Source organism: Mirounga angustirostris, unplaced genomic scaffold (genome assembly GCF_029215605.1).
Source record: "Mirounga angustirostris isolate CCGP_5_RB_7025 unplaced genomic scaffold, mMirAng1.0.hap1 SCAF_3, whole genome shotgun sequence".
NCBI lineage: Eukaryota > Metazoa > Chordata > Mammalia > Carnivora > Phocidae > Mirounga > Mirounga angustirostris.
In genome coordinates, this window is record NW_026991711.1 from 103,400,024 (window position 1) to 103,425,451 (window position 25,428).

General features: G+C 44.9%; 1 protein-coding gene and 1 long non-coding RNA gene across 3 annotated transcripts in view; one reads left to right on the forward strand and one right to left on the reverse strand.

Annotated features, from left to right (window-relative positions):
* The window catches only part of LOC129045635 (uncharacterized), a 153,154-nt gene that overhangs the window by 122,759 nt on the left and 4,967 nt on the right, over window positions 1-25,428 (forward strand). The window lies entirely within an intron of this gene.
* On the reverse strand, window positions 853-4,674 carry CXCR4 (C-X-C motif chemokine receptor 4). 2 transcript variants are annotated; one of them, XM_045868946.3, is made up of 2 exons: window positions 4,532-4,674; window positions 853-2,441 (listed from the first exon to the last, which is right to left on the reverse strand). In XM_045868946.3, exons 1-2 carry the CDS (start codon window positions 4,544-4,546, stop codon window positions 1,395-1,397), a joined length of 1,062 nt encoding a protein of 353 aa, XP_045724902.1. In that variant the 5' UTR covers window positions 4,547-4,674; the 3' UTR covers window positions 853-1,394. The 2 variants fall into 2 exon arrangements, with proteins under 2 accessions (XP_045724902.1, XP_064442530.1); XM_064586460.1 differs by lacking the exon at window positions 4,532-4,674 and adding an exon at window positions 4,381-4,498.

The window sequence follows — 25,428 nt, forward strand, 5'->3', positions numbered from 1 at the left end:
GGTTCAGTGGACCTTTCTTCTGAGCTCTGAAAGCACCAATTTAACTTTTATCTGCTTGGTTAAACCCTTGAGGTGCTAGGTGTTATAATAGATCAAGTGTTGAGATTTGCATAGAAGATATTGCAAGAGGGGTATATTTGGCTTGGTTAGTTTTATGAAGAAAACATTCACTTTTGGCTTTATCTTCAATAACAGATCAGTTGACTTATGACCAGGTGTTCTGAGGAACAACAGTGGTATGGTGAATAGCATGGGCTGAAACGATGGGTGGAATCAACTCCTGGTTTGTCCCCTTGAAAGTGCAAGTTACAGAAAGTCTATGAATCTCAGTTCCTTTGTTTTTGGAAAGGGAATGATGGTATCTAGATTGAGAGAATCAGAGGAGAAAAGCATACTAGGTTTGGCACAGCACAGACCTGGATTATACAAGGGGTCAGTCGTAGTAAAATCTAAAACATGGTGTTGCAGACCTTTTCTCATTTACACACACTTACCCTTCAGAAAGATTCTTTTTCATAGGAATAGGAACTGGCTGGATGTTCCTAAATGTCTAGGAGTTGAAAGTGGTTGAGACTTAAGATTCTGAAGACAGATTCCCTGTTTTGGGATACTGGCTGTGCTGCTTACCATGCCTTTAACCAGGTCACTTGGGATTTCTGTGCCTCAGTTTCCTGCTCTACAAACTGTAGTTCTACTATTAATAACTGAGCCAGAGTTCCTGTCATAGAATTATGATAAGGGCTAAGCAAAATATTACAACAACCAGGACAGGACCTGACATGCCATAAATATATTATTTTTGACTTCTGTTAGCCAAAGGAATGTCAACAGAACTCAGAACATAACGCTGAGTAAGTTTATCATGAACTTTTATTAACAACTTAATACAAGACTGTACATTGTAGGTGCTGAAATCAATCCACTTCTGAAAACTGAAAAACCAGCATTTCTATACCACACCAGGCTTTGGTTATAAGTGCCACCTTCTACAGCAAAATCACATAGTGTAACCAAACAATTTAAGAACAGGAAAAAAAAAATGTTCCACTGGAATGGAGAGATTATTTATGTACAAACAGCTGAGGATCATTTCTAGCTTAAGTGACTCACTACACACTCTGGAATGTTCAGTTCCCTTTTCTACAGTCCTACAACCAGACATACAGCAACCAAGAACTTGGCCACAGGTCCTGTCTACAGATACTCATCCACATGAAAAACAAAAAAAAAACCACATTTATATAAATAAGTCAATTAAACCTCACAAAAACTAAAGGAACACAAGAAAAAAATCCAATAAAAAACTGTACAGTATCGGTCAGTCTTTTATATCTGAAAAAAATGTGTAACATAAAAAAAAGTTCTTTAATGTATACAAGTCTTTCCGATCAGTGTTAGCTTGAGTGAAAACTTGAAGACTCGGACTCGGTTGAAACAGAAGAATGTCCTCCCCGCTTCCCTTTGGAAAGGATCTTGAGGCTGGACCCTCTGCTCACAGAGGTGAGTGCATGCTGGGCAGAGGTTTTAAATTTGGCTCCAAGGAAGGCATAGAGGATGGGGTTCAGGCAACAGTGGAAAAAGGCTAGGGCCTCAGTGATGGAAATCCACTTGTGCACAGTGCTCTCAAACTCACATCCTTGCTTGATGATTTCCAGGAGGATGAAGGAATCAATGCTGATCCCAATGTAGTAGGGCAGCCAGCAGGCAAAGAAAGCCAGGATGAGGATAACTGTGGTCTTGAGGGCCTTGCGCTTCTGGTAGCCCTTAGAGTGGGACAGCTTGGAGATGATAATGCAGTAGCAGGACAGGATGACGATGCCTGGCAGGATAAGGCCAACCATGATGTGCTGAAACTGGAACACCACCAACCACGAGTCGTTGGGATAGAAGCGGTCACAGATATACCTCCCATCTGCCTCCCTGACATTGGCAAAGATGAAATCAGGAATGGTCAACAGGAGAGCAGGTATCCAGACGCCAACATAGACCACCTTTTCAGCCAACAGCTTCCTTGGCCTCTGACTGTTGGTGGCATGGACAATAGCCAAGTACCGGTCCAGACTGATGAAGGCCAGGATGAGAACACTGCTATAGAGGTTGACTGTATAGATGACATGGACTGCCTTGCACAGGAACTTTCCGAAGTACCAATTCGCCACAGCATCAACTGCCCAGAAGGGAAGCGTGAGGACAAAGAGGAGATCTGCCACAGACAGGTGCAGTCTATACTTGTCTGTCATGCTTCTCAGTTTCTTCTGGTAACCCATCACCAGGATGACCAATCCATTGCCCACTATGCCAGTCAAGAATATGATGGAGTAGACCGTGGGCAGAAAGATACGGTTGAAATGGGCATTTTCCTCCCGGAAGCAGGGTTCCTTCATGGAGTCATAGTCGCCTGAGCCCAAGTCATCTTCTGTGTAGTTATCTGAAGGGTATATCTGCAAAAGAGACAAGGGAATGGACATTAACTTTCACGTTCAGCTGTCATTCTCCAAGTTCAAAAAAATGTTTCTGCAATTTTTAAATAGTAATTTATAAAACTCATCCCAGCCTTCTTCAGGACATTCTGCTCCCAATGAAATAGTGAGGGAAGAGCACAAGAGAATTATTATAGACTACTACAACCCTCCTCCCCATCCTCCCCCAGAGTCAGTTCATTATATCCTTCTTTAGTAGAATCAATTACAAAATTCTTTGTTTAGAACAAAAGGGCGCTAAGATTCTGAGGGTTTCAAAGTCACATCTTCGCTAACTGTTCTACCCCGCCCACTGGGGAAGAAAAAAACCTTGGGAGGGAAAATACCAAAACAAAACACAAAGAGGCCACTCCTAGGCTGCGTGGATGGGGGGCGGGGGGCGGCGCAGGTGAGGAGTGGGAATAGAAGCTTGTGTTCTGAGGAGCTGGGATTAATTTTCTATATGAAGATTCACCAGGACAGGGAAAAGGGGAGGAAGGAGCTGGGGCGGGGGGGAGCAAAACTTTCTCCTAAGGCACAAAACATTGCCTTCCCCTCGCTTGTCTAAACACAAACCATTCTGTACTTCAAGCAACATGTAATGGGGAGGGAGAATACGCCTTAAACGAAGAGTCTTTAGCGCTTGGGGTATTGAACAGGGTTGTTAGAAGAGGATACTGCCCCACACACATGCCCGCAGCTAGTACTCCTCAGGGGCATGGGTGTCTCTGCCCTATGTTTATCTCTTGGCGCGTTTGGGACGTTAGGGAGTGCAGCATTTTACTGGGAGGGGAAGGTCACGGGGTCTGCACTCATGGTCCTCGCCCCAAATTTCATTTCCTCACTCTCCCGGATCGCTTCCCACCCCGCCACTGACCCAGTAAATGGGGTCGGAGGTCTGCAGCTGGAAGCCTCCAGGCGGAGGGCGCACCAAGGGCCGGGTGGTCCAACTCCCGACCTCCGCGGCTGCCCACCACGCCCACGCCCAATGCCAGCCGCAGCAGCTCCCAGGGTTCGGCCCGGCAGCTCGCCAAGTTCAGTCCCACAGGGTGCTGGGGAGAGAATGGGCGGCTCCTCCGTAAGCGCCTTTGAATTGCGCGCCGCGGGGGAAACGAAAAGCCTTTCTGGTAAGGGGTTTTCAAAAGTCTCCAGGAAACCACCAACGGTTAAACAGCGCAATTGGGATCGGTGAGAGCCAAACGGTCTCCCCACTTGCACCTGCCCGTCTGCGCCGCAATTACCGGCAGCCCACTTTCCCTCCAAGTCCTCACTGCACCCCAGTCCCCGCCGAGCACACCTCTGGGTCCTGCTGCGCAATGACTGCTTAATACTCCTCCCTCTGTACTATCCCAAACTACCGAACCCCGGGGTCCACTCGCGGCGCTTCCGATGCCCGCGAGGTCTCTCCCTCAATCCCAAGGCGCGCGGGCTGCTCCTGGCCACCTCCCTGCTGCGGCCAATCCTCAGACCTCTCTCAGGCAAGCAGCACCTTGGGTCCGCCCGCCTTTCCCGCCCTCTGCTCACTGTGCGGGGGGTACTGACACAGCTCCCCAGGAGGTGCAGGGTTTAGCGAACACGCGCCTAGCCTCAAGAGTGGTCCGCAGGAGCTTTTGCCTGAAATTAACCAGGGGCGCCGTCTGGCTCTGGGAACTCAGCCCCGGCGCACCGCCCTCCACCTCTAAATTCAGATCTAACTCCAAAAAAACCCCTTCCCCTCTCCTACGGGAGAGACCTTTAGGTCGCAGTCCGGGGGCAGCGCGCACGCCTTCTCTGCACTTGTGCACAGAACGTTCTTATGTTTGCAAACAGCGTGCAAGCCTAGCGCGCACCGCAGGACTCAAGGGGGAGACACATGCAGCCACCGAAAAGGTCCTTCCAGTCTTTTCTCCTCTACTTTCAGAGTAAAAGATTCCAATCCTACCCTCCTCCTCAAGCGCACGAAAACTCCTTTCTACGCTCCTTCTCCGGGGTACCGGCACCTCCCCTGTTCTAGTCGCTTCTGCCCGCTCGGAGAGCGCTCTAAGTTTACGTGTTTGTACGTTTAAGAAAAAGCAGGTTGAAACTGGACTTACACGGAACCCGTCCATGGTAACTGCTCGCTCTCCAGCCGCAGTGGCTACCGGAGCACCCAAGTCGTCGGGGTCACTTTGCTACCTGCTGCCGCAGACAAGAGACTGAAGTTTCTGGGTGAAGCTGGACTTTTATAAAAACACGCTCGGCGGGCGGCGCATGCGCCGCGCGGGTGCGCGGGCGGGGCAGGGAAAAGGGAGGTGGGGTGGGAGAGACAGGCTAGACGTGGGGGAGGAGGGCTTCTGGGAGGGGCGGGGGCAAGCGCTCCCGCAGTACCAGTGAGGTTAATTGGGGTAAACCTGGGAATCCCCTGAGCGGCTGCTGTTAGCTGGAGGTCACCTTGTGAATCTTGAGCTGTGGAGGGCCTCCCGGAGGCGTTCCCCAACATGGGAAAGCTTGATGCGCCTGAAGGGAGGTGGGAAGCGCGGGCGACCAACGCGTCCCTGTGTGGCGCATCCATCCTTGCTCACGTGGATGGAATTCCAGACCCGGGAATGCTACAAATGGAGACACTGAGGCCCGGAGAACGGTAGTGACGTGCCAGAATAACCCAACCAGTAGGCGGCAATGCTGGAAGGGGGTCCAGCTTCTGACTCCATTCCCTGCGCTTTTAGCAGATGCAGTCCATTCAGAAAATAAAATGATTCTTCGGAGCACAGTTGTGCTGCTATACACGCACCCACAGTAATAGTACCGGCATCAGGTATACATAATAAGGAAACACTTTCAGAAGAGGGGAGGATTATTTGGCATAATTAGGGAGGGAGCCGGTGATAGAGAAGTAGATGTGTATTTCCGGGCAACCAATTAGTGAATAGTACTTAAAAAAATACGTTAAGTGTGCTTTATTATAAGACAAATTTAGCGAATAGTATTTTTTGTAACAGATCACGAGTTCAACTTGCACAGAATCACTCATTCATTTTCACGACAGCCTGTGGGTGTTACCATTACAGCGATGCATTTAGTCATTTAGATATTTACTGAGGGCCAATATGTGCGACTCACTGTTCCAGACGCTGGGCATACAGCCCTGAACCAGAGGGTAAGGCCCCCATGCGGAGGAAACAGAAAGCTGACTGGCGGAGATGAAATGCCAGGTTTGGTCCAGGATTCCAAGCCGGACTTGAACCAAGATCTGGCCCCATGTCCAGCGTCTTCCACGACTCAGTGGAGGACAAGCGTCCGCAGGGATAAGAAATTAGGTTGAGGGTGGGGCGGGTGGGGCGGGGGTGGGGCTAGACGTTTAAAAGTGTCCCCAACGGACTGGGGTTTGCAGTGAACGCTCAGACAGTGCTCTCCGTCCTCGCGCCGCTTCCCGCCGGCGCGGAGCCTGGGTGGGGCAGGGGAACGATTGAGGGGCGGGGCCGAGAACTAGTGCGACCGCTGGCGGGGTGACCGCACCAGTGACTGCGGGGGACCGGAGATGTGAGCGTTAGCCAGCGAAAGCGATGAATGCGCGGTGACGCGCACCTCGGGACAGTCCCAAGAAGAGAACTTGCCCAGACTGGACCCGGAACACCAACCCCTTTCCTTCAGATAAAACCTTTCAGTCTAGAGGTGCTCCAGAGATAGTCTGGGAGCCGGGAACCTTTTCTCTACGAAGCATAGTTTTCCTCTTTTGTCGGCACCCCTTCCCTAATGTTTGTTGGTGAAGGTCCTCATCTACTGAAAGCTGATGTTGGGGTCAAGAGGTGGGACTCTTAGAAACTGCTAATTTAAGACACAATAATAACTAGATGAAATTATATTGTAATATTACATTAGGTAGAATTAAAAGAAAACTTTTAAAAGCACTTTTATTATGTCACTGAGTAAAACTTGGGATCCTCACATTTTCACATCCTAGAATAGGAGGCGATATGAAGGACCAGAATTTCAGACAGGTTCCATGACTTGCTTTTCACAAAGCTCAGTAGTGGCAGAATCATTATGTTTTGACCCAGAGTGTCAGCTGCATTGTACCTCAAAACTTTTCATTATGGTGGAAACCTGAAAGGTGGAATCTTCCAAACCTGCCCCCAAAGGGGAGAGAGAATAAATCCAGAGTAAAATGATTTGCACAATAACTATTTGTTGATTGCAGACAAAGGAAAGGTTTTCCTTTATCTGTGGGCTACTTTAGATCCTTTTAGGTATATCTGCTAAAAGGAAGCAGATAATTAAGAGAACAATGAAATGCTATTCAGTGACTGTCAAATTTAGCAAAAATTTTTCTTTTCAAAGATAATACCTGGATATTAAGATAAGACCAAGTGTCTTTCCCTTGTGGCTGGTGGGGAATGTGGATTGGACATCCTTTCTGTTTTTTTTTTTTTTTTTTTTAAGATTTTATTTATTTGACAGAGAGAGACACAGTGAGAGAGGGAACACAAGCCAAGCAGGGGGAGTGGGAGAGGGAGAAGCAGGCTTCCTGCTGAGCAGGGAGCCCGATGCGATGCAGGGCTCGATCCCAGGACCCTGGTACCGTGACCTGAGCCGAAGGCAGATGCTTAACGACTGAGCCAACCAGGTGCCCCTGGACATCCTTTCTGGAGAGCACTTTGTAGTCAGTAGGACTTAGAACAGTAATTCCACCTATAGAAACATCCCAAGGAAATAGAATTTTGCCACAAAGGTATTCATGGAGACATTATTTATAACAGTGAAATATCTGAACAGCCCTAAATGTCCATTAGTGGAACAGTAGAGAAGACTTTGGTATCCATATGTGGAATTCCATATGTGGCCATTGCCAATGATGTTTGTGAAGAAGAATTTTTAATGACATGGGAAAATACTTATGAAACATTAGGTGCAAAAAGGAGGATTCAAAACTATGTGAACTCAGTTATGTTAAAATATGTATTAGCAAAAGATGGGAAGGAAAACCAAAAAAAATTTTTTTTGAAGATTTTATTTATTTATGGGGCGCCTGAGTGGCTCAGTCGGTTGTGTGTCTGCCTTCAGCTCAGGTCGTGATCCCAGGGTCCTGGGATTGAGCCCCGTGGGCTCCCTGCTCAGTGGGGAGCCTGCTTCTCCCTCTTCCACTCTCCCTGCTTGTGTGCATGCTTGCTCGCGTGCTCTCTCTCTCTCTCTGTCAAATAAATAAAATCTTTAACAAAAAGATTTTATTTATTTATTTGAGAGAAAGACAGAGAGCACAAGCAGGGGGAGGGGCAGAGGGACAAGCAGATTCCCCACTGAGTGGGGAGCCCGACATGGGACTGGGTCCCAGGACCCGGAGATATGACCTGAACCGAAGTCAGACACTTAACTGAGCCACCCAGGCGTCCCCAAAAACAAAATGTTTGTAGGAATTTTCACTGGGTGCAGAATTATATTTTATTTTTTACTTTATTTCTTGCATTTTTCTATGCTTTCCAAATTTTCTGTAATAGGCATGAAACATTTTCATATTCAGAAAAAAGTCAGTGTTTAAAAAGGAAATAGAATGCCTCCCTTCTCATACTTTTCCACTTCCTAAAGTATTCACTAGATAAGATGACTTTTTCCATAATAGTCCTCCTCTCTTCTAAGGAATGGTCTCTCCTTATTTTCCCCTGGGCCAAACCTACCTAAACTACTTTTTCAACTACTCTATGATGTTGTTCAAAAGAAAACAAAACAAAAACTCAAAACATTTGTTGAGTGTTTGTGATGTGCAGCTGACCTCCTGTAATCCCTTCAATCACTCCACAAGGCGTGAAACTGACATCCAGAGAGTGCAAGGAACTTGGCGGAGATCACACAGTGAGGATCTGCACCCAGTCTGTGTGGCTGCAAAGCCCAGACTCTCTCCACTATATCACAATGTCTTCTTTCTCTAATGGCTGCTATTCACCCTCTGAAAGCTCCTGCCTCGGAAAGGTCACTTGGCATCTACTTACATACTGCTTTGAGTGACATCTCTTGGGATGTTATTCAATGTTTAAATGAGTGTATGTCTTTTCTACTCTTCCTCAAATATTCTGGGTTCCTTAAAGTGAATGCTCAGATCTCTTCTACACAGCTAGCCCACTGATGAAGAAATAATGGGCTCTCTAATCGTTTACTGAAGCTCTATTTAATGAATAAATGACTTTCCTGTGTGGCTCTGGCAAGAGTGAGGTTTAGGGTCTGTCAGGGCTTTGGCAGGGTCCCCAAGTTCTCAGGCTGGCTTTAGCCCAGGGAATAACTAGCCTTGGCCACGGTGTGGAGGGTATGCTTGCAAATCCAGTGACATAGTGGCAAGCATTCTGCCACCTCCTGTTGCTCAGTCTGTAGCTGGTTGATTTGTGTGTGAGTGTGTTTGCATGTGTGTATCTGTGTGTGTATGTCCCCAAAGAGGCTCAAAGCCAGTCAGGCAGAAACCTTAGGGACGGACAGACATCTTCCTGACGGTGGATGGTAGGAGGCAGCAACATCACAGGCCTTCTGAATGCACCAAGTCCCCTGTCCCCTCGCTGGCTCCTCCCCTGTCTTTTAAAAGAGAAATTGCCACTTTTGCTTCTGAAAGAGAAAAAAATTACAAACTTCATTGATGGTAGTAGGGAATACTTCAAGGGACAAAGTTAATGTTTTCCCAACTGATTAAACAAAACAAAACAAAACAAAACACAGGAGACTATTTCCCAAGGGGCGTGTAATTCTACCAGAGGGTTACAAATCTCAAAGAGACAGTGCTATCAAATGTCAACTATTTCCAAGCCGGTGTTAGGTGGAAGCAATGGTGCCTCACCCCACTGCACCCAACCCACTCCTCCTTTCTCAACTCTGTATGTCTCTAATGCCTGCAAGTGAAGAATGACTTTGGGAAATAAACAAAATTTAGGAAAATTATTACTGGTTTTCTGTGTACCATTTTTATCTTACATCTAAGTCATATTTTGAATTTCTAAAAGGTCTGACTTCACTGAAGTCAGATTATTAGTGATTTCCACTGAAGCTTTGTAGCAGTCAAGAACAGTCAACAAAATCTATACAGAGAGAAAAGCTAGATTGGTAAACAAATACAATTTAGAGTCACCCTGGCCTTAACAAAGCCACTTAATTAACAATGCAATGATTATTACTTGACTAGTTAGTTCCACTGCTAGGGAATGCATTGCTCTCAAAGTTGGCTGTGCTCATGTGGCAGGTTCAGTGTGGCTTTGTGGATCTGAAGAACAACAGACTCAGTGCTGTTTCCTCAAAAATTATGGTGTCAAGCTGGGAAAGAGGGCACGACTTTAGGAAATAATTGAGTGAGCAAACTCTGTTCTCCATGGAAAAGCCTGGCATTGTTTTCCTTAAACCAGTAATTTACTAGGGGTGACCTCAGGCAGCTATATAACAAGAGGAAGTGCCTACAGTTCTGTGGGTGGTGTGCTCTCTAAAGAGAACTATGCATCCCATAGCAGAGCCAGGGGACAGCCAGAAATGTGGTGATCTGATCACCCATACAGATAGGCTTTGAGATCTCGCTGAGATCATTCTACCACGAGTTTTACATTAGCAGAATGATAGGGTGGGAATTATGTGTGTGTGTGTGTGTGTGTGTGGGTAGATCCATGCAATGTTCATGCAAGAGCAATTTTCTAAATCCAGAGCCATGATTGTGACTTTGGAGCTACTTATAGGTATAATGCACAAGTGACAAACCCTGCAGATATTGTAAATAAACAAGGCCATAGGGAGTGGTGGTGGGGACTGTGGAGAACTGGGGAATCTAAAGGGGATAGCCACCATCCTTGATTGTCCTATATGGGAGTTTGGGCCGTATCTTCCCAATTGTTAAAGAGAAGCTGAAAGGTCTGATTTTTTAAGGTGAAATCTCTTGACTTTAAAATGTTGATTCAGGGGGTGCCTGGGTGGCTCAGTCGTTAAAATGTTGATTCAAAACACACAAGCAAACAAACAAAAACTGTATGAGCTTCCATTTACACTGGCCTAAATTATGATACTAGGAATCAAAAGAAAGATTGGGGCTTGGGGGACCAAGAAAGATGGAACAGATACATAAAAGACAGCAATGGAAATAGCCAGAGCTGTCCACAGAATTCTTTTAGGATAGCCCTTTGCCATAATTTGTCCATCACTTTGAAATTGAAATTAATAACTTTGGATTTCCTGAGTTGGTCCTTCTTTGTGGCTCCCAACTGCACTCAGATTAATATCTGGGACCCTGAAGATGACTAACTCAGCTCCACTATGGCTCTATTATATTCCCTCAACCTTTTCCCCATCCTCGGGCTCTTAGTCTTCTCAGTTACCTCAATGCATGAGGCAAATGGATTGTTCCCCCATTACCCATAGAAGTGAGGTAAAGGAAATGAAATCTTAAGGAAAGTGTGAAATGTTCTTACTTCTAATTATGGGGCAGAAGAAAGACTTATGTGGTGGGGGAAGGAAAGAGAAGTAATAAAGATTCTCAAATGTGCCTTGAAAGCCCTCTCCTGTAGTCACAAAGACTCAGATTCAGGGTTGGAAGGGCTCTTTGGACCCCTTTGGTCTCCATTCCAAGGAGCTCCTTCTACAACCATATGGGACGCTCCCACCTCTAAGGACTCCCAGGATGGGCAGCCCATTCCTCAGAAAGGGAGCTCATCCGTGGCTGGGTGAACCTGAGCACTAGACAGTCCTGTTCTCCAGGCACCTGCCTCCCCTATTTTCTTTCTTCTGTATCTAATTTAACTAGAGTTTGGCTGGATGAGATGCCGTGGGAGGAAGCCACAGTGAGCTGCAGCCAAAACCATCCCCAGGCTAAAGCAAAACCTGCCTTTCCAGAGATACTTATTTCTGCAGCCACAAGGATGAGTCTAATGAGAGCCCTCTTTATTCCATTAGCAAATTTGAGAGCGGAATTGGACCAGGTTAGGGTTTCTTTTCATAAAGGAAATTATCCCCAAACATGGAAGATTTGGGGGATTAAATGACTCAAAAGATTTAGTGCTAGACTTTTTAAGGCCTCTGGAGACTTTCAGATGTACTTGCCTGGAGAGAAAATGTGGGGAGGCAGCAGCTTTGAAAGCAGGCTAATAAAAAGAGAGATTAACCCCATCTCTGCTTGGTGTTACATTAGGGGAAAACAGGTTAAAATGAAGGCTTACAAAAATCGTCTGAAGATTCACTCCTAAATGGAATTCTTTTCCACAGGTGCTGAGGGGTACTTGGAGAAGTCATTGCTTTATCATCCAGTTGCCCCTCGTACTCTTTCTAACCAAAAACATAGGGCTTTTCCTGGAATGCCTGTAAATTGGGGATGGCTTTGTGTTGGAGCAGTTTCTTTTCAAACAGAGGAAATGGAACAGTTTTCAGAGTCATTTAAATATACCAAGGTGGCGTGTTTCAGGTTTTCTTCCTTGTTTTTCTACTCCTTTATTCCTGTAATCAGCAAGTTGTGGGATCATCCTCTGAGTTACGTTTACCTGGGTCCAATTTGCTGAGTGCTGCCCTCCAGGGCCCTGCTTGCCTTTGAGAGCCCAGGTGGGGCAGCCCCTCAGAGGGAGCAGGCATCGAATATCCCATCTCTGCCCCCGTTGTCCCTTTATGGTTTGGAAATCGGCTCATGTGCTGCTAGTTGATGGCTTGTTTGGGGGCAGAAAACAGTGACATCCACAGCAACAGTTTGAACAACTTGGAACAACTTGGACGAATCCTTTCCAGAAACAGGTCCCCAAGTCCAGATTGCTAAAAGCTTTATCTTTGATGAAAGTGGGAGGGCATCCATCTCCATCTTCAACTTCTCCCCAAACTGATTTAAATTAAGCTCCCAAGATTGAGGGGGATTTGTTCTCTGCCAAGTAAATTTTCACTTCAGGGTTAGGGTCCTGGCGACCAGTTATTTTTTTTAGAGGGATTTTTCCTTTCTTTTATGCCACCCCATGGGATGTGCTCAGGTTTTTGTCATAAATTGGTTATTTGCCACTCTAAAAAAAGAACCACTCTCCGTGCCCTTCAGCCAGAACCCCTCCCTCAACTTCTTTCTTTTTTACACACACACACACACACACACACACGAGTGCGTGCGTGCGCGTCTGCCATCATAATCAACCATCCCACAAACCCAAGTCCTCTGGTGTTTCTGGATTTTTTTTTTTTTAAAGATTTTATTTATTTATTTCACAGAGAGAGACACAGTGAGAGAGGGAACATAAGCAGGGGGAGTGGGAGAGGGAGAAGCAGGCTTCCCGCTGAGCAGGGAGCCCCATGTGGGGCTTGATCCTAGGACCCTGGGATCATGACCAGAGCCGAAGGCAGATGCTTAACGACTGAGCCACCCAGGTGCCCCTCTGGATTTTTTAATGTCCCAACAGCTCCTGCTTTCTCTCTTCTCTGTCCTATGTCCGCTCTGAGCCTTAGCCTTGGTTCAGGTAAGGGGAAGGCCTACTCTGGCATTGCTATGAATTTCTATCTAGGCTTCTGTTTAAAGAGTTTGGGTGTGCAAGGTCACCAGACTGGTCTAGAAACTGAGAAGTCCCCGGTTCCTGGTAGGCAAAGACTTCCTCTGCCCTCTTATGCTAAACATAAACATTTAATTGACCTCATTTTTGATAGGTTCCAGGAGAAATCTCCAGTCTCTTCCTTGAAAGTAGGAATATACAGAAGGTATTTCTTCTGTGCATTTCCCCCCAATGAAGAAAGTTTTGTTGAACTTTACCTATTTTCTGTGGTTTGTATTGTGAAAACAAACTTTTTATTCCCCGAGTCTGAAAAAAATACATAATTAGGTATATTTTTTCAAATTGTATGCTTTATTTTTTTTCCCTTGAAAATCTTTGCTTTACCCCCACCTTAAGTCACAGAGAACCACTTAAATTGGTCTGATCTTCTGACCTGTTGTCTGCGGTCTCTGGCCCCATGCCTTGTGTCCCCTGTGAATAGAACAAGCTGTTTTGAATAAATTCTGCAGAAGAAAGAGCTGAAAATGCAGGCGTGTGAGGCCTCCACAAGAATCTGACAAAAATAAGCCAATACAAAATCAGAGTTTCTCCCCTACCCACCTGCTGTCCCACTTTGTTGTAAGTATAAACAGTTCTCTTCTTTTCTCCTGAGAGCAAGGGATGTGGGTTTTATTATGCAGCTCTCCCTTCCCTGTGTTGCCAGGGACAGATGTGTATAGATGAATGTCTGTGATTTATCACTGGCCAGGGTTGTGGGTCCCCTAATCTCCCTGGTCCTGAGTCCTCTTCCAGAACTTCCACAGAAGCTGAGGCAGCCACAGAATGCCAGATGTGCCTGTTCGGTGATGGACACCCCCTATCCCCTGGAGAGGAATCTGGAGAGTCCTTTCTGTGCTGCTACTCTGGTCTCCCCCTCCCCCACCAAGAAACCTGGCTTATAGAGGTGAAGATTGTGAAGAGCTAAAAGAATCCTACCCAGAGAACCATATGTGCAAGGACATGGAAGTGTAAAGCAGCAGGCTGTGTCCTGGAAAATGTAGTAGAAGGGTTTCCCTGGGTGTGACTTGGCATTAAGGGAGTAATAGAAACATGAGCAAATACCGAACAAGATGACTGTGTAAGATGAGGAGCTTTGCAGACTCTGAAGTGCCAGACACCTATCAGAGAATTGTAATTTACAGGCCAACTTTGTAAACTGGACCAACATTAATTCACAGTTAACTATTATAGAGATAAGATGTTTTAAATAAATCTAGATGAAGTATAAGACGAAGGTGAATTTCTATTCATAAATCATAGGGACCAGGTTTCAACCTGGAGACCCTAGCCCTACTCTGAGAGGTGGGGAGTTAAGGAAATAATAGGATCTGCCACTGGGATCAAATCAAGGTCGGTGTTAAGTCCTCTCATGGTACAAGCAAGTGTTCTTGGTTCTTCTTCCCTGTAAATCTGGAACACACACTCTCCCACTACCCAGGATCTGTCCAACAGCATTTTATTTAATTTTTTCCATTTCTCTTTCGGAACTGCCTTCTCCTTCCATAGTGGATTCTCTTCCAGCTCTTCCTGGCCCCTTCTGAGCTCCTTTTTTTACTTCTGAGAACTTTTCATTCCCTTCCTCTCTTCCTGCCCACCACCCCAACCCTTCCTTCTTTCTGTAAACTATTTGAATGTCTGCAATGTGCAGAGCTCTGCCAGGCACTGAGACACAGTCCTTAGTCTCAAGACATGTAAGGGCAACGTGGGAGGTGATAAGGAACATAGAGAACTATAATACGAGCTAGAGCAGGATGGACAAGACACGCAGAGTAGAAACAAGGTGCAGCAGGGAAGGCCAAGGTCTTTCACACAGCAGGATGTATATGAAAAATAAGTAGGATTTTGATGTGGAGAGAACTGAGCAGGAAGGAGGACATTTGGAGTGAAATAAGAAAGCACAAATAAAATGTTGGCGCCAGCAACAGGGATCAGCCAGTTTGATTGGACTATAGTTGGAGTTCTCTCTGGGGAGGTACATTGAAACTAGAGCAGAGATGTTTTATAGGCAAGGCGAATAGGTCTGGACTATATTCTGGCAAGTAACATGAAAGCCATGAAGATTTTGAGTTGGAATATAATATGGTTAGAGTTATGCTTTAGAATAACTAGTCTTAAATAGAGTGTAGAATGGGTTGGAAGAAGGAAGCTGAGGTGGAGGGAGCAGACAAACCTATCTGGATAGCTTGGGCAGGGGATTGTAAAGGTCTGGGCTAGCTGGGGAGTGGTGGGAGGCTGAAAATAGAAGAGATCTTGAGGAACTAGCATCTGGTGCTCACTGATGTGGGTGGGTGGAGGACGAAGGAGATGACTGGAATTTCAGCTTGGATATGATGAAGAGAGGTCAGGGAGAGAAGCTATTTGGGAGGGGAGGTGATGCTGTTTAGAGAAAGTCTGAAGGCTGTCCTTTTATTTTTCAAAGTCTGGGTGTTGGTTTCTTACCAATACCTGCGTCTGACTTGTGGGCCAATGATATCCTGTTACTGATGTCATTGGGGTGATTTCATCGATTTGCACTTCTTGAAAAGATAACCGTCAGAAGTGGCAAAACTTGAGAGACCAAAAAAAAAAAAAAATAAGGATAGATTTCAAGATCCTTCCATTATATGTCTAAGTTTTCTGTCTTGGTATGATTTGGAGTTGATTCTCTGGGGTAGGACACTATGTCAGATCAAAGCATATTGATATGTGATTTAACACAAGTTAAAGGTGGTGCTATAGGAGAAGAAGCAGAAGGAAAGGATGCAACTGTCTGAAGAGACTTAAGGTTCAAATCAACATCTGCACTGTAGTAACAGTTCACATACAGATGTTCATAACTTTTATGGTCACAAAAGAATTCTACAGAAAACAAGGAGCTGATGGCACCTGCCCTCCTCAGACCTGCAGAATCAGACTTACCAGGGGTAGGGCCCAGTAGTTCAGAGGAAGGAGCCATTTCAAACCAGGGTGCCTGGGAAAAGCTTTGCAAAAGAGTTGGAATCTTACAGGGAGCCCACAATGCCACTATGCATTCACCTCCTGGTTGGGCACGTAGATGGGATGTCCTACCCAAGACACTTGCAGTTAAAATCATTTCAGGGATCCTTAGCTACAAAAATAAACTTTATCAGAACATTGAAAATAACTTGCTCTACATTTGTGCTTTTACTTGTGAATTGTGCCACAGTCATTTTTAAGGAAGATAGGAACTTTTCTTTCCAGTCCTTTACTCACTGTAATAGTTGCTTTGTTGAGTGTTCTGGTCTACCTGTGGGGGTCCAACTTTGGTTCTCAGAATGTGGCTAATGGCTATAGGCAGAGTTTATCTTCAGATTCATTTTTTCCTTTCTTCTTGATCTTATATCACTTTCCTGGCCCTTTGGCTACTCACTGGTGGCTCATTTCAAACACTGCCGTTCCAGAATTGAATTCTTTGAGTGATATTTACTATTCAGCAGCAAGTGAGTGCAGGTGGATGGGTTACTGGACTTTGACCCTGACAGGGTGGCACATGATATTTCCCAATCTTCGGGCGCTGGATCCCCAGGAAAGTTTTTGTAAAGGGTACACATAGTCTCAGGTCCCAAATCTTACTTCAGACTGAATAAATAATGCACTACAACTTTTCAGATGCATGTGGATGCTTTGTGATTAATAAAATACCAAATTTATTTGGAAGTGTCTTGAATTTTTGGTTTTGTTAGTTTATTTTTGGGTGTGGGTATGTGCGCATATGTGTGTTTAGAATGTTCTTCATTAACAGACACTGACAGCATAACCAGCTTTCATCTGGTGATTCATGAAACTTTGTGGTTGTTAAAAGTGATCTTCTTGTTTGACAGAAGAAAGGCAGCCCTGGAGGAAGTGCATTTTTTGTCTGGTGCCTAGAGCCTACCCCTATTGGGGCTACCAGAGACAGAGCTGGGGAGATAACCAATATGGAATGGGACAGAAGGAATATTTCTCTGTATACAAATTACTACTTGGCTTGCAGGAGGGAGCTACCAACCAAGAACCAACCAAATAAGAGGGTTGTTATTTAGAAGACAGCTTCTGGGTCCTCGACCTACCATCTACCTTGGGCAGGAATCCCTTATGGAAACTTGTGGAAAGGTGAACATCTAGCTCAGCCCAGGCCCCCACACAACAGGGAGCTTACTATTAGGCAAAATCCAGATCCCTGGACCTCAACCTTGGTGTTTCTGATTGGGTCGGGCTGAGGTGGGGCCTTTGACATTATGTTCCAGGTGATTCTGATGTCAGCCAGTGTTGAGACACAGGACTACCATGAAAGGACAAAAATACTCCATTACAATGCCTTTTTGTTTGTTAAGTGCTCACTAATGCATGAACAGCATCATGGTGAGGCCCCTGTGGGCTTTATGTTTACACCCCTTTTCTTACTTCTCACACCCACCCTGGTAGATAGATCCCTATTTTTAAAAAACCCGAATGAATTAGGGCCCAGGGAAGTGAAACCAATGTGCTAGCTGGGGAGTGACAGTTGGAACCCCAATGCACAAATGAAACCAGGGAACACTGGGTGTGACAAGCTCTTGAGGAGGGACAAACAGTTGTGACCTCCAACCCACAATTGAGACTGGTGAACATAAAATAGGCACTAGCCCATTAGTAAGAGACTGATGCTGCTGAAATCAGGGGAGGGGAAGTGCTCTGTAAGAAGCTTCTGACACACCCAATTCCTTTGTGCATCCAGTCTACCTTTGGCACAGGAGCAGAATCAGTTTAAAGCTTGGGTTCTGGAGCTAAGAGACCTGGGTTCACTAACGGAGGGGCTTTGGCAAGTTACTTGATGTTTTTACGGCCTCAGTTGCCTCATCAAAATGGAGATAATGCCAAGTGGTACCTACCTCTCGCCGTGAGTTTAGCCATCAACATCAACATTTATGGCACACCTGCTCTTTGCCAGTCCTATGCTGAGGATACCACTCTTTAGAAGCTGAGAGAAGTCACACTTCTCTGCTAAGTCTGCTCTAGGTTGGAGTTGAATGCAGGCAGGTATCCCTAAGAGTATGCTTCCTCTCTCTTCCAGCCTCTCATTTTCCTGGCTATTCCTCAAAGATAATGTCTTGTGAGAATGGCGTGAGTCAACGTTAGATACCTGCTGTGTTTTACCCCAAGGTAACACCTTCTGCCTTGGATGTGGGGGAGGGGCATAGTTTATATCCCCGCTTCTATTGTTCTCTATGCCTCATTGTTCCTCCTTCACACCCCCTTCTCAGACAAATCATTTTGCTCCTTGATTTTGATAATTCTGTGGATGAGCTCTAAGATAGGAGGAACTGAGCCCTCGCTGCTGTTGACAATTATAGTTCTTTTTCTCGGAACTCCTTTCTTTTTTGTAAATGCCTACCAGGTGCCTCCAAGTGAAAGATGATACTTGTTTGTTTGGTAAAGGCCTCCAGATAAGAAGAGTTAAAACCAACAGCTCTCCAAAGAGAAGTGGTTTCCTTGGCCACTGAGTCACCACATTAAATGTTCATCCTGGCTCACTGGCTGAAATGAATCAGTGGTCCTTTTAGAATTTAGCACAGTGTTTCAAAGAAATCTGTAATTGAGATTGCAATTCATTTTTTCTTCACCACAGCTGACTATTTTGCATTTTCCCAAGGTGAAACAGCCTCTTTTCCGGTGTTGAGAAGAGTTGAAACTTAAAGTTGAGGAGTGAAAAAAGCCCTGCTACCAAAGGGAAGCCCCAAAGATTTCATTGCTAAGTGTAGGAAAATACTTCTCAAAATCAGATTCTAAAACTGAGTGAGTGGTTTGCTGTGTGCAGCTTTCTCGTGGCTTGGATTTTTTAAATTCTCTTCTTTTTAAAGGGTGACACATCTTCCTTCTGGTTGCCATCATCCTCTTTGCATCCCCAACCTCCCAGTCGGGGAGACCTCATTGGTCTACCCAGTAGCACCTTCCTGATCCTCTTCATCAAAGGTGACTTCTGTTCATGGGAACTGACTTTTCACCGGCCCAGATTGTGATGATTTTTCTATGGAGGTGGGGTGTTATCCACCAATTTCTGGACCACCTTCTGCGTTGATACAAATCCTTCCAATCTTAGAGCTCACCCTCAGTCCACTTCCTGACTAAAATGTTCCCAATGGACATTCAGCTCCTTCCTTCCCCAGACATTTACTGAGCACCAAGTATGTTCCAGGTACTAGACATGGGAATAAAACAGTGCACAAGGCCAGCCGAGAGCCTGTCCTCATAGAGCTCACAGGGACCTAGACAAGTGCATAGGCACTTACAGTCCAACCTGAACTAAATCCAGGAAGGCTTCCTGGAAGAGACAAGCTCAAAACTAAGATAAACCAAGTAACTTAACCAGGTGAAGGGAGTAAAGAGGGAAGAGCATTTCATTTTTCCTGTGCTCACGCTATTAAGCATCTTCTTATACCCTGCTTTGAATTAGTTTGTATTGTTTGGATGCCGAATGTGTACATGTTGTTACTTTCAAGATATAGTAACTGCTTGAGGACAAGAGACTGTGGTACTTTCCCACTCATCCTTATCAGGGTTTGGCACAGTGCTAAAATACTTTGCCAGGAAGGACAGTAGCATATATTATGCCTACTCTGTGCCCATCAGGTTGTGTGCAAGTGATTGTTTGAATTACCATGTTATGGGGCGCCTGGGTGCCTCAGTCGGTTAAGCGTCTGCCTTCGGTTCAGGTCATGATCCCAGGGTCCTGGGATTGAGCTCCAGCATCAAGCTACCTGCTTGGTGGGGAGTCTGCTTCTCCCTCTCCATCTACCTGCCTCCCTCTGCTGGTGCTCTCTCTTTCTCAAATAAATAAAAACTTTAATAAATAAATAAATAAATAAATTACCATGTTACTGAAAGAAATTGGAGGTAGTATGACTAGGGCAATAATACCCACAGCCTGGAAATCAGGATGCTGAATAGTTGTGTGACTTTGGGTGAATCTTGAAACTGCATCCGGGCCTTGATTTCTCCATCTGTGGAATGAAGGGATTCCACTACAGTGCCACCCAGCTCTGTAATCTGCTTTCTCCTGTGGCCTCACAGGGCCATCTGGTTGTCATTGGACTGGTAGGAAGATAACTGCAAAAGGCGGTTCAGGGGTTAAGTCAGGAAACCCAACATGGAAATGAAACCACAGCCCCACATGCTGAAGTGCTAGGCCAGTTAGATCAAGGAAAGGATGTCCCTAAGAAATGACCCCAGTGTGAGCCCCAGCGCCTCTATCCTGTTCTCTGTGCCTAGTGCCTGGCGTGCACAGCGCAAGTTGCCAACTAGGGAGGAACAGTGCTCGCTGGGGCTTTGTTCTGAGGGGCCAGTGGAGCTTTCACTCCACAGCATCAACACCTGTGGTCTTGTAACCTAGGCTACAGAAATAGCAAGTGGGTGCGCAGAATGCAAGTTGATGAGATAGTGCTGGGTACAGACGCTCACAGCAGAGCTCACTGCTAAAAACACCTAGTTGAGGACATCATGTACCAATTCAAGGGTGCCCCCCTTTTTTCTCTCAAATTTTTCAAAACAGGAAGAAAGTTTTGTTGAACTGCAGACACCAATAACCTACGTCCTTCTAGAGAGATCTTTCTGGAAGCCATCCAAGAAAGCTACCTTCACTAAGGGATGCTAATCACTTTTTTTTTTCTCTTTCTTTCTTCTTCTTTTTTTTTTTTTCTCTGAGCTTCTGGTACATTTTGGAAGGTTGGCACAAGGCCATCTGAAACCACAGTGGGGTGTTAGGTAATCATGTTCTCATTAAAATGCTGTTCTGTGGTTTAATTTTCAACAGTTTCTTTGCAGCTTGGAAACACACATACTATATTTTTGAGGCATAGAGAGACTGTTACAAGGCAAAAAGACGGGAAGATGGGCCGCTCATAAGGCACTTCCTTGTGTGTTTCCAGAAAAGAAACAGCTGTTTTCGTTCTAGAGAAGGCAAACTGAGTGGAGGGTAGCACTCACAGGGCTTCCTAGAGATTGATGATATTTAATTGACCCTGGGAACAATGCCTCCAAAATATCCCAAGACTGTCCAGATTGAAAGTATCAAGTAGCGTCTATCCATGACCATTTGTCCACTTAGTTGTTGAGTTGAGCACTTTAATTGAATGTCTACAAAATGTCAGGCACTGGACTAAGCCCTAAGGACAGAGAGATAGAAGCCAGCACCCACAAGGAAATCGCCACCAGTTGGAGTGGCCAAAGAGTAAGTGAGCAATGCATTATGGGTAAGTGGGCCCTAATTCTCCTCATTTTCACCTCTGAGGAATTTCCATTTGGGGCCTTTGAATTTTATCAGTGAAGACAGAAAACTAAAGCCCAAGGTTATCATTTCCTTTTTATTTTTTTAAAGATTTTATTTATTTGTTTGACAGAGAGAGCGAGACAGCATAAGCAGGGGAACAGTAGAAGGAGAGGGAGAAGCAGGCTCCCCGCCAAGCAGGGAGCCCCATGTGGGGCTCGATCCCAGGACCCCGGGATCATGACCTGAGCTGAAGGCAGACGCTTAACCATCTGAGCCACCAAGGTGTCCCTCATTTCCTTTTTAAAAGAGAGCATGGGAAGCCTCCAAATGTTCCCATTAGATAGTCTTCTAGAACTGCCCCTGATTTCTCCCTCTTCATCCCAGCCAACCTGTTCCCACCTGACCAGCTCTGGCTCTGTGACCGTGACAGGTCTTTGACTTGGCCACTCCTCCTCTGCTGTTTGTGCATTCCCAGCAATAAGATCTTGGCTTCCTTCCTAGTTCTTCAATTCGGCTCTCAGCTTTCCCGGAGCCTCACAGGAACCACACTGGCCCCTGTCCTGTCCTATCCTTTCGGAGGAATGTACAGAAAAGTAGCCAGAAATGCTATCTAGTATGATGAAGATGGCCCCAGGTAAATGGAACTGAATAAATTCAGCCCCAGACCAATTGGATCCTAGGCCTGCTTTGAGCATTTCAAATCAGATGAGCATTACCAATCAGACCTATTCTGGTAATAGGTGTAATTCTACCTGTTACAGAAATGGGTGAAAAAGAAATCCATCTTTGGATCTTTTTCCCCCTCCAACGTCCTTCCTCTTTCCTCCCCCTCTGCCCTCACTGGTTGTGCTGTTTCTCTTTTTCTCTCTTTTGTTTGACAGTGTTATTGTATGCATATTAAGGGAGAAATTTGCATAGTTACTTTTGGCATTTGCTTTGGGGGATTCAGGCTTTCACAAAGTAGCTACAATGGGTTGAAATTTAGAAGTGCCTTTTTTTCCCTCTCTCAATCCTTAAATACTTAACTGAAATGAGACATTCTTGGAGGGATCTTTAAAAACATTTTAAAATCAACATGAAGGCTTTGGGTTTAATTAAAAACCCTCTCATTGGTGAGCATTTTTGAGGCAAGTCAAATTTGCTGACGCTTCACTGGAGGTTTTTATAGAGACCAAAAGGTGAATGTGGAGTGAAGTGGACTGATTTAATGCTAGTTTCTCAAAACATTGACATTAAAGCAGGTAAAAATCAGTGTGGTTTTCTTCATGGGGGGTTTCGCTTTGACTTTCAACATTGAAATCTGAGGGTTTGATGAACCCAGAAATGCAAAGTGAAACTTGGGAGTGTGACTGCACATCAAGCCAAACAGACTTCTATGAATGGAAGCTGAGTTCCAGGTAGTTTCTTATCACCATTTATTAGATGTCACCCTCTACTCTTCACAAAAAAATATAGTCCCTTGTCTTTGAGGAACTTATATTTTAAAATAAGATATATTGTCAGTCAGCCATATAGCAAGGCATTTTCTCATTCTCCTCAAAGTTCCCACTCACAGGATCACTTTATTTAAACCAGAGTTGCCATCCTTGGAGAGTGGATTGCAGGACCTTGATGCCTCTGTCTTCTGAAAGATTGGAGGAAAGGGAGTAGTGAAAGGCAAAAGCTCTATCTAACTTTGATTGTTATCCCCTCTGGGAGAGGTCCCTCCCTCCCTCCCCTGCAGCCTCCTCCCCTCACCCTCCTCCTCCTTTGGCTGTGGCAGCTCTGGAAAGCAATGGAAGGGCCAAAGAATGTGGAAGGGAGGCCTAGGGCCACAGAAAATGCATTTTTCTGTCTTGCCACTTTTGACTTGTTGGGCTCAAGTAAATCAATAAAATAGCATAATGGAATCCTACCCAGCACGTTGCTCTTGAGTATACATTCAACATCTTGAATGCTGAATTCACTCAGACTCCTGAAAGTAAAATGTGGAAAATGTACAGAAGAACATTTTGTTTTCATAATACTTTAAATGGATTTAGTGGTGTGGATCAAAGTGGATCAAAATGGTTGTCTGGGGGTTTGCCTGTGCAGTGAATGCAGCCCTTAGGTCCTAAAATCCCGTTGAGTCAGGGTACTGAATTGGAAAGGGGCTCTTTCCCCACATCTCCCCCTGCCAATTGCTTGCTTACAGTTGTCCAAGTTTAGCTGAGGATGGATCACAATCAGTGATTGAACCTCAAGGTGCTATCGTATGGCTCTGTGAGAGTTTATACATGCTCAGAATTTCAGACGTGATTGACAGAGGAGTGTGTGAATCAAACCCCTTGTTTGGTTCCGTGGTCACAAAGAGCCCTTTCCCTTTGAAACCCAAGAAGGTCCCCTTCCCTGGACCTGTGGAGGAAATTAGGCAGCAAATAACCATGAATTAAAAAAAAAAAAAAAAAACCCATTAAAACTTTAATCAATGTAGCATTTATGGGGCATTTAGGAATTTTAAGATGGCTTTCTTAACGTACCTTCTGAATGCAGCCACCTATAGAGAGCACTAATACTAGTAGGTGTATCATCTTCTCTAAATTGTCTGATCTGACCGTGGTTATTATTTAAACTTTAAATAAATTGATTTTGATCTAATTAGATGATATTAAGAGAAAACTGACCCAGTGATCAAAGGCTCTCTTTCTCTCTCTTTTCCTGATAATAATTCAGATCAGAATCCTGCATAGAGATTAGTGACTCTTTGGAACAAAGATTTTGTGTTTGGCTTTCAGAAATGGCTGTGCAAATATTCTGTCTGAAAGCCCTTTTAATGGCCGAAGATGGAGGAGTTGACAATCTGCGAAAGGCCAGGTGGACCTGAACTGGGATGAGTGGTTTCTTGGCAGGGAGCCCATTCTCATGATGAAAGCTGGGAAAATTTGCTTGGGGAAAGTAATCCAATGATATGAAAGGATTAGGCAGGCTTACATTTAGCAAACTCTAAACCATGAATCTGAATGATGCACCTCTTCTCCACAAAGGCAGCTGCTTTCCTTGTAAAATAGAGCAACCACAATTAAATGAGCGGAGAAACTAAAGAGAGAAGGGTGTTTCAAAATGATATTGCACGCATAGAAACCAAGTTTGCCATCAGTAATTCCTCATCAGCGCTAACAGAAGAGTCATCTCAGCAAAGAGAACAGCTCCCCGACACCACCCCAAAGACAGGTGGAAACTTCTACCACCTCAAACTTGCACAGACTTCAAGTTCACCTTCCATCTCTTGCTCATATTGGTCCAGCCACTTAATTATTTCACCTCGGAATACTTAGCTATTAGTGACACTAATTAAAACCTGCCTTGCCCTTAGATGTATTATGAAGCTGTTTGTAAAATGCTGTGAAGGCAAATTGTTCCAAGAGCTATCAATTCTGGTAGAGGCCGTGTCAGCTTCAGTTATGTGCTCATAAATGCAAATCCAACCTGGTCAATAATCTCCAGGGATGGTCTGAATTGCACAGCTGGCGTTTTAGAAAATGTGTGTGGAGGAACATGAAAAGATTGCTGAAAATGCCTAAGTAAGGTTAGATAATAAGTGGAACTATATGGGCAGGGGGAAGGAGAACAAAGAAGATATTATTGGGCATCAGATATGTACTGTATTGTACAAAGGGGTGATTTAGGCTGGGTCAGCAAGGTATTGGGGAGGAGGTTATTAAAGTAAGAAGTCAGCACAAAGCATAATAAGACTGATGACACAAGTTCCCAATTGTGCCTGCTCCAGGTCCTTTTTTTTCTTTTGCTGGTTGCCCTCTTGTCATTGCCCATGGTAGCACTGGGGAAATAAAGGTGGAAGACGACTCCTCTAGTCACCAGTGTGTTGAGTCTATGGACTTTCATCTTAGGACTCCTTCTCCAGAATATTATTTCACATAATATAAATATAAAACTTATTCAGCCCTTGAAGTAGATAACAAAACTCACTCACTAGTATGCCTGGCTTTCTCATATGATGGATGCATAAATACATGATGGATACATAGGTGAATGGATGGTTGGATGGATAAGTCAAAGCGTCATTCATTGAGTTATTAAGCAAATATTTAGTAAGTGTGTCCTTTGTGCCTGGCATTGTTCTAGGTGATGGGGATACAGGGGTGAAAAGACAAGGTGTCTGTACTCAGTGAGATTATGTTTCAATCAGGAAGACATGCAACAAACAAGTAGACAAATGTATGTGATAATGACAATGAGGATAATAAAATGGGGTAAAATTTGTGACATCATGGATGGACCTAGAGGGTATCATGCTACGTGAAATAAGACAGAGAAA